Here is a 10,000-nt window from a genome sequence, read left to right on the forward strand (position 1 = left end):
GAAATAAATTTAAGGAGTATAAATTGGTAATAAAATTATTATTTCTTAAATTCTTTCTCATATATTTGGGAAATAAATTTCCTGGCAAACAAGAAAAATTAAAAAAACCCAGAAGACAACATAGTTGCGCAGTATTGGAACCTTTGTTTTCTCAGCACAACTCTTAGTTTTTTCTCAACAGACCTTTGCTTTCTAATTCCTTATATTTTTGCATCTGTATTCAGTTTTCTGCCATAGTTTTTCTGTCAGATTTTGTTTGTATCTACAGAGAGATCCCTCAATATGATACCTGGTTTGCAGTATTTGCATTCCATCCCCAGTGAAAACACTCCACCTGCAGAGCTAAGCTCCTGAGCAGTTTTGTATCTGGATTGCATTTGGGAGGATTACGTTAGCTGTCTTGTTCCAAAAGAGAGTTAACCTTCTGGTTATATTGAATGAAGGCTAGTTATTACAACAGTCAGTTTTATTATTTTATTCAGCTTCATTATACCAAATTTCACAACAAAACTGCTCCTCTTCCTTAATGATTCAATTAGGGCAAGTATGACATATTTCTCAAATCAGAACAGATTTAAAATCGTGTTCATTTATGACTTTGCACTATTTTTTGCGGTAGTGAAATCATACGTTAGTCCTCGTTTATACCAGTGTGACAAAAACTGACATCAACTACGTGGTACATAATTCATATATATAATACAAGCAAGTGAGTGGAAAAATATTTTAGAGATACAGCTGTGAGATAAAATGGAGGAACAGAGTTGATCTTTGATGTCGTTACACAATAAGTATGTCTCATTCAGAAACAAAGTCAGTTTCTCAGAAAACTATACATGTGCAGTATTTGTTTTTCTCAGACTACCAGAAAATCAGCAGTAAACTGAAAGCTTTGAAAACTTTCCACAGCGAAAAAACACCTCCAAAACCCCAAACTGTGTGTATATATATATATATATATTTGCACCTACATATATATAGGTGCGAACATGTAATACACAAAGAAAAGCATCAAAGGCTACTGAATGTAACTTCAAAAATTCATTTTAGAATTTTAATACGGGGAAATTAATATTTTTATTTGTCACAAAAACCTTAAAATAAGAGTTTAAAATTGAAGTGCTGAAAATCAATTAGAAGAATTGGTCATAAAAACTACAGAGATAATGCAGTAATGAATACAAGCATGCCCTTAAGATACAATGAATATTTTGGAATTCTTTTCTTCACAGGTCTCTTACGAGAAAAATGGCTAAAGGGAAGAATTCTACTAATAGTCATGAGAAAAATAAATAATTGTTGATTTGTTTGCATTGTAAGTAAGATATATTTATAACGTCCCCATGGATTGATGTAGACAGCAGACAACACCAAGCTGTGTGGTTCGGCTGACATGCTTGAGGGATGGAAGGCATCCAGAGGGACATGGACAAGCTCGAGAAGTGGGCACATGTGAACCTCATGAGGTTCAGTAAGGCCAAGTGCAAAGTCCTGCACGTGGGTTGGGACAGTCCCTGGTATCAATGCGGGCTGGTGGATGAAGGGGTTGAAAGCAGCCCTGAGGAGAAGGACTTGAGTGTACTGGTGGATGAAAAGCTGGACACGATCTGGCAACATGTGTTTTTAGCCCAGAAAGCCAACCATATCCTGGGCTGCATTAAGAGAAGTGTGACCAGCAGGTCAAAGGAGGTGATTCTGCCCCTCTGCTTGTGAGACCCCACCTGGAGTACTTCATCCAGCTCTGGGGTCCTCAGCACAGGAAAGACATGGACCTGTTAGAGAGAGTCCAGAGGAAAGTCATAAAGAAGATCAGAGGGCTGGAGCACCTCCTGTATGAGGACAGGCTGAGAGAGTTGTGGTTGTTCAGCCTGGAGAAGAGAATGCTGCTCTCTCAAGGGAGACCTTGTAGCAGCCTTCCAGTACCTGAGGGTGGCCTACAGGAAAGCTGGGGAGTCACTTTTTGCAAGGGCAAAGGGGTAATGGCTTTAAACTGAAAGGGGGTAGATTTGGACTAGACATAAGGAAGAACTTTTTTACAGTGACGGTGGTGAAACACTGGAACAGGTTGCCCAGGGAGGTGGTAGATGCTTCATCCCTGGAAACATTCAAGGTCAGGTTGGACGGGGCTCTGAGCAACCTGGTCTAGTTGAAGATGTCTCTGCTCATTGCAGAGGGGGTTGGACTAGATGACCTATAAAGGTCCCTTCAAATCCAAACCATTCTATGATTCTATGATTGATATTTGTAATGGATTGATATATTTATAACATTTATATTATTTTGATGTGGATTTTTTATATTTATTTAAATGTATTATGGTGTAATGTTACCATTAAGTTTAATCTTAACCAAAATAAAACTAAGGGAAATAATATAGAATTTTACAGATTTTAATAAAAACTAGTTAGTCATATATTTTGAAAATAAATTTGATAACATACATGACATTTAATCTGTTTGCTACAGTTTTTGTAAATTTTTTATATGTGTACGGTTCTACCTATACAAATACAATACTGTGGTTTTCCTCAAGGTAAGGAAGTCAATTTAAAAAAATGAAATATGTTCAGCATTTTTTTGTTTTCATTAAGGATGTATATTTAAAGTTTCTCTCACTTATTTACTGCTAATTTTTTCCTTTTTTTTTTTTTTTTTATTATTTACTTTGAAAAATCTAGCTGGTCACTGTGGTATTCCCGAGCTTATAGTCAATGGTCAAGTAATTGGAGAAAATTATGGATATAGAGACACAGTTGTATACCAATGCAGTCCTGGTTTTCGGTTGATTGGTTCTTCTGTACGAATATGTCAACAGGATCACAACTGGTCTGGTCAGCTTCCATCTTGTGTGCGTAAGTAAGCATGGCAACACATACAGATTTATGTTTCAGGAATGTCTGTGTCAGACAAGCTGAGGAGTGACTTTGCAACTTAGTTTACATTAAAAAAAAAAAAAAAAAAAAGATTTAAAACAGATCCTCAAAAGTATGTGGCCACCTGAAATCTGTGATTCATCTAGCAAGTGAAGTTTAAAGTTGTCACTTAAAATTTCCGTTGTATCTTTTGGCTACCAAATACCTGTCATTTTTATATGAATATGAAATGTCTTCAAAAAGTAATGAGACGTAGGTACCCAGGTACTCAAATTTGAAAATGGCTTTATCTCCTTAGTGGCTTTTGGAAATATTTAATTTGACTGCAGTAGTTAGACAAGTTGATACCCTTGAATTCCACTGCCAGCACTGATGATTAAAATATTTGCTTCAAGAAACTTATACTTTTTTTTTTTTTTCTTTCTGTCTCCCGGAAATGCTGTTATTTTATTTTCTGGTTTGGATTTTGGCTTTTTTTGGCATGAACTTTGTTAATGAGGCTCCTTTGGTGTGATAAGTGTGTCAACATATCCCATGAAATAGCATTATGTAATAAAAGAAAATTCTGTATTCCACTTAGAAAAATTTGAGAGTTCTCAAAGGGTTCTCGAACAAATTTGTTTCAGTAATTCAGGTTCAGTAATATCACTGTATTGAAAACGTACTAGTCCGCCTCCAAATATTCTATTTTTATAGCTACATTTTTGTAGGAGAAACTATTTGAATGATGAAACATAATACACAGTGTTAATTCATTACCCTTACCTCCCACTCTTGTTTTACATAGAACTAGAAATACGTAACACTACTATAATGATTGTATTTCTTAATTTTGTTTCCACTTTATGAACTAGTAATAGATCATTACTTCTTTATATTAAATTTCAGACCAACACACTTCTTTATCAATAACTGTTAAGGCAATAAAATTAGACACCATTAATCATGAATTTCTAAATTAAAATGTTAATATCAATGTTAGAACTGAAAGAAAAAATTGTTTTGGATGTGCTAACAGCAGAGAAAATGGAGATATGTTCTTCCTCTAATCGAATAGAAGGTGCTTGTTTGGGTACAGGGGGATGCCCAATACAGCACTTCAGAAAAGGATACAAGACTTGGGAAAAATCTTAGACTTGCAAAAGGCTGCTATAGACAGCAGCTGTCTCCAACTTCATGACAGATATTTAGGAACAGCTCCACTTCAGATCAAAGGTCCAAAGGAAGTGTACAAAAATAGTCTCACATTGCTTTATATGTTTACATTTAGGTGTTTTAATTGAATTTTTGAGATGTGTTTAAATTCAGCAGTTCTGACCTTTTCACTTTTGAAATCACCATTCTTCTAGCTTACACATTGGGCAGACGTGTTACTACTGTTGTGTGTTCCTGCTGTACATGCATGGCTATTACTCGAAATTTTATGCAAATTTCATCTTCTGTTTTCACAAGAATTATTTTTTTATTGCTATAATACATACATTAAAAAATCTCTATGGGCTGAGTGCGTATCTTATGTGCAATTCCTTATGTAAAAAATTCTGATACTAGTAACATAGAGATAATATATTTAATTAAAATAACTTAATGATATTAATAGAACATGCAGAATTCAATTTAACTTTCATTCATAGAATATACTGTGTCTTGTCTGTATGCTGTACTGGTTCTTAAGGACCATTTTCACTTTTTTGATGTTACTAAAAATTATATTTTATTTAGATTATATAAATAGGTTTATTTACAGTTATCATGATAAGTCTATTTTACATGGAGAAAAAGAACATATATTTGTCAGATATAACAAAATTAATTTAGAAAAATAATGAAGTTTCTAACATGATAAAAAAATTAAGATTTAAAAATGTATTCTGTGATTTCTTTTCATTTTAACTTACTGATGAACATTTTCTTTATCAACAACTGGAGTTTGCTAAAACATAGAAGAAAATATTTATACATTTTAGAAATCATTTTGGAAAAATCAATTTGTGTTATATTTTCCTGACTATTTTTTGCACCTGTCCTTTGTGGGCACAGAAAAGGAACTTTACCTTCTATAGTCAATTTTTGTATAAATACAATAACAGTTTCACAGTTCCCATAATGTTTCAGCTATCCAGTCATAAATTTGTAACTTCACTAAGTACTTAGGCCTCAAAGACAAAACAGAGTGAATCAATACTAAGATGTATTTGTAAGAAATAGTACCTGAGGAACTAACACACTGAAATATTTCCTTTAAATTTCAGACTATATGTAATGCAAATCAAGTGCTTGCTTTTCTCCTGATTCTTCAGAAAAGTTTTCTTCATTTGTCTTGATCACTGCATGGCAAATTTTATTCAAGTTATTTAAATATTTAAATAAATGCTTCAACATTTACTAAAATATATCTTAGTTCTTATTCAGTTTAGAGAAATGTGAATCTTTCATGGAAAGTACTCTGTATCTTATAATATTAAAACTTTAAAATACTATTACACAATGCAGTCTTATAATGATTATTATATCATCAATCATGAAAAGTGATAACACCGTGATCTGTTTGTTTTCTGTTTCTTTGTTTTCCACTATGCTAGCCGTTAGCTGTGGTCACCCTGGTAGTCCTATTTATGGTAGAACGAGCGGAAACGGTTTCAACTTCAATGATGTTGTGACATTCTCATGTAATACTGGATATGTTATGCAAGGACCAACCAAAGCACAGTGTCAGGCTAATAGGCAGTGGAGCCATCCACCTCCAATATGCAAAGGTAAGAATGCAAGCATTTACGGATTTCAAACTTAGCTGGAGAATTAAGGCTGAAAAACAAACGGAAGGTAAATGGGCACTGCCAAGACAAAATGATGCCTCTGTTACTAACAGGCATCAAATTATTGAGGAAGCTGTTTCATGATTCTGTGGTTCTGTGATTTTTCAGTTAGGTCTGTTCTGCATTCAGGTTACTAGGATAACTATTGCAGAGACACTTTCTTATGTGTCTGTAGTTTGTATTGATTTTTTTTTTAAATGGTTTCTACAAGTTCCTTAAGCAAAATTGTGCAGAGTTGATTAACATCTTAAATCGTGAAATAACGTCCTCTACATTTTTAGCCAATAGAGTTCTAATAAGTGTATAAAAATCCATACTTTTTTTCCTTTTCCATTTCCATTGATGTGACTGCTCATCTTGACTTTTAACATTTTTATTTTAATTTGTTAGCATAATCCATTTGGGTTGGTTCTCAACACTTCTGGATATTACATTAAAAATTATTTCACTGAAAATAAAATAATATTAAATTATTTCTGTTTGAGTTTTCTTAAGCACTTTTAGAAAGGTTTTATCACCATTGTACTTTATGTCTTGCTATGTGCTTTTTAAATGTTTTAATTGTTCTCATTTAGAAAAATGTACTTTTTGCTGTCACCTGCTTGCAGATATGCAGAAATTTTATTGATTGTTTTTCAGCATCTTCCTAGCAGCTTCTATGGATTTTTATCTGTACACAGCCTAAGTAATATTATGTATTTATAGTAATTTTATTTCCAATAGGTGACCTCCACTTTCCTTTGATCACTTTGCCTTAAGTGATACTGACAAATGGTTTACAGAACTTACATTTCCAAGGGCCTTTTTGTTGATGAGAAGTTATTATTTTAAAGATTTACAATACTAAACATGTACTGTGTAATAAGGGCACCTAATAAATCTCATTTTCAGTCCAGCTGCTATAAATCATCTCTGTGTTCTGGTATTGCAGATTAATGTGCCAACTGTCTGTTATTGGCCTGTAGGGATCAGTAAATGAATTGGTCAGGTTATTCTTTGAAATTTTACACAGTCCTGAAATCTTCTACTGGTTTTAGAACAGACTTTAAAAATAAAGAACCAACTTTGTGTAGAACAGTATTAGTGGTGACTGTAATGTGCAGTGAAATCAATTCTAATTAATATTATTTTGTGCTATTAACATTGAAGTTAAATAAAAAAATAAAAAGATATTACCTTGCATATTGGTAAACTGCCTAAAGTGTAATGTTATAGCAAAGGCTGCACTCCTTTGTGAAGGCTGAATTTGCAAGTGTCATATAAATTCGGCAGTACGCTTGCTGTTATACCATTAGTCTACAACTTTGCCAAATAGCTAGTTTCCTAACCAACTATAATAATAGTGGAGAACTATTGAAATGGTCAAAACTCCTTGTATTTTCTTTCAAGTGTTATTAAGAAATAATTTTCATTACTTAAGGCACATGCACTTGTCTACAAAAATGAAAATGTATAGATATATAGCTCAAATTTTCCTCCAGAAAAAATAAGACATTTTCAACAATGTCCATCAATATAATGAAAAAAAAATTGATCTATCGTTTAATGTTAAAGAAGTGAAATCCATCCAGAAAGTTATTTCTATCCTTGACAGATATATGTATTCTAGTCTTGAGGCACCAGTATTTGAGAACTACTAGGAGGAGCACACAAGCAGACTCTCATATTTGGAATAGCAACTAAAGAGAAGTGAGCCATAAAATAACTACATTCAGTGATGTAGGTAGGAAAAATGACCTTAAATTGCATCTGGTGATAGCTTTTTTTCCTTTTTAGACTACAGAACTTCTTAGCGTATTTTGATACTTTTATGTACACGCATCCATGCACATACACATACGGTTATAATATATATATTTGCACACAGGTACATACATATGTATGCATATAAACAACCAATTGATTGTAAGGATATAGGGATAGTAAATTTTGCATGAACTGTGTTTTTCTAGAGTAACTTTGAATAGGTGGTGATGTGTGTACTTGACCAGAGGAGCCTATTGTATGGAAACTGTTAAAAAAATCTCCATGACCCCTAAAATAAGTATTGTACTCCTTTCACCAGGCAGCTTAAGTTGCAAAACAGGAAAAAAAAAATAGGTCTTCGGTGGTTGTCCAACATATGAATCCTAAAGTAGTTGAGGACTCAAAAAATCCGTCAATATTCTTAACAATCAAAGTATACCCCTGTTTTTAAAAGGACATACCCATTTGTTGGGGTATTTGCCTCTTCTAGCAGAATCACCACAGTCTTACCTAACTGACTGTGTGCCCCTTGGCTCAAAACATCTGCCTCAAAGGTGTTCCATTAGGAAAATGTTAGTATAGGAACAGAAGTATATTTGCATGGCTGTGTGGGTTGGACCAAAGACACATCTAGCCCCGTAACCTTTCCAGCTGTTTACAGCTGTAGGAAATAGCTTCTGTCAAGGCAAGAGTATAAATTGAGTATATTGGTATGTCCAGTCACTTTTAGTGGCAAGTACTTTTACAGCATCATCACACTGTGAAGAAACATTTCATTCTGTTCACTCTGAGCTTACCATCTTCGGGTTTTAGCATCTCCTGGTTTCATACCGTCTTCCTAGCTCAGTATCATTATGTCTAAAATCAGGGTATATTTAAAATCAGAGTAGCAGCACGTTGGAAGTTTCTCATACAAAAGGCGAGAGACCATTTAAAGACCATTTTAGTAGACTGTACTTGTAGGACTCTCAAATCTATGCTCTTTTTCTTTCTAGTGGTCAACTGTTCTGATCCTGGAATCCCTGCAAACTCCATAAGAGAAAGTAAAATTGAACATGGAAATTTCACGTATGGCACAGTGGTATTTTATGACTGTAATCCAGGATATTTTTTATTTGGCTCTTCAGTTTTAATTTGTCAGCCAAATGGCTACTGGGACAAACCTCTACCTGAATGCATTAGTAAGTAGATAATGTGTATGCTTCTATAATGGATGTGAACTACACTAGTTATTATTTTACACAACATTTCCATCAGTCTCATGACAACAATTAGAATAATCATATTTGTAACTATGAATTTCTGTGTGTGCAGTAATGGTGGAATGTCTTAGTAGCAACAGAGTAGCACAGTTATATTGTTATTATAGCAAATACGTTATGTAGCAAATAACATGGAAACCTTGGTGAATGCAATAACTGAAACAAACATCTCTGTGCCAGCACAATGATCGCTGACAGCAGAGTAAAATCTTATCCGTTAATATGGATATGACAATTATGTGGCTCTCCAAACACTCATTGCACAACTTACGGTTGGTAATATATTTTGCATTTCTAAGAACATAATGTGCCCTCCTCTTCCAAACCCTGAAAAGGTCAGCCTCTTCACAGTGTATGTGTGGAGTTGTGAAAAATATTAACAACAAACTGTTTGATCAGCGATAATAACCCTTTTTTATCTCCAATAATTATGTATTGTAGTGATTGACTGTGGCCATCCTGGCGTTCCTCCTAACGCGGTCCTGTCTGGAGATAAATATACGTTTGGGTCGACTGTTCATTATACCTGCACAGGTAGACGATCGCTGTTAGGGCAGTCATCTCGTACATGTCAGTTGAATGGGCACTGGAGTGGATCTCTTCCTCATTGCTCAGGTAATATTTTTGAATTGGCGAGTGTTCCCTGAGGTTGTTTTGAATTGATTTTAATTCTATCAGAAGGTAATTTTAAAATCTGGAAAATCGTTTATAAAACTGAAGTACTGTCTCAACAGAAGTAAATAAAGTAATTATAAAATAAGTGAAAACTATTACTAAGAAAATAGTTTGGGAGAAGTAGGCTTTCTCAGTGACATTTAATGTGAATAGGAAATTGCACATTCAATAGAAGGTTAGAAGAACCGGTTTGTTTTGAAAATATTTTCTATGTAACTTCTGGAAAGAATATTAATTTCCACAGGGAAACCTTGCACCATTATCTCTTCAAGATGGTGGGGTTTTTTTGTTTGTTTGTTTGGGGTTTTTTTGGTTTTTTGGGGTTTTTTTGTTTTTTTTTGTTTTGTTTTTTTTTTTTAGTTTGCAAAATGCCTACTGACTTCATGAAACCTCAGGTATATATCTTAATTGCATAATGCATCCATCTTCATAATGAGGCCAAGTGGGCTCCACATAATTTCAGGATAGAATGCTAAATTTTTGAGGGAACAACATTTAATCCTTGTAATAGATTAGCCCTCACTGAGGTTGAGATATGTTTTCTCATCAGCTTAATGCTTAGGAATGTTTTGTTTCACAACTTCAGTTTGCTTCACTTAACAGCAGCAATCAAGTGAAAAACAGAAAT

General features: G+C 34.0%; 1 protein-coding gene across 1 annotated transcript in view; it reads left to right on the plus strand.

The window, feature by feature from the left end:
* The window catches only part of LOC104472340 (CUB and sushi domain-containing protein 3-like), a gene marked incomplete at both ends in the record, with an annotated part of 28,922 nt that extends 19,155 nt beyond the window's left edge, over positions 1-9,767 (plus strand). The window contains 5 exons of the mRNA XM_010087974.1: positions 2,679-2,852; positions 5,456-5,629; positions 8,431-8,616; positions 9,139-9,312; positions 9,733-9,767. Of these exons, the coding sequence (XP_010086276.1) occupies positions 2,679-2,852; positions 5,456-5,629; positions 8,431-8,616; positions 9,139-9,312; positions 9,733-9,767 (743 nt within the window). The remainder of the gene's footprint in view (positions 1-2,678; positions 2,853-5,455; positions 5,630-8,430; positions 8,617-9,138; positions 9,313-9,732) is intronic.
* Between the last annotated feature and the right edge of the window lie 233 nt (positions 9,768-10,000).

This window comes from Pterocles gutturalis, unplaced genomic scaffold, assembly GCF_000699245.1.
Source record: "Pterocles gutturalis isolate BGI_N339 unplaced genomic scaffold, ASM69924v1 scaffold16671, whole genome shotgun sequence".
In the NCBI taxonomy this organism is placed as follows: domain Eukaryota; kingdom Metazoa; phylum Chordata; class Aves; order Pterocliformes; family Pteroclidae; genus Pterocles; species Pterocles gutturalis.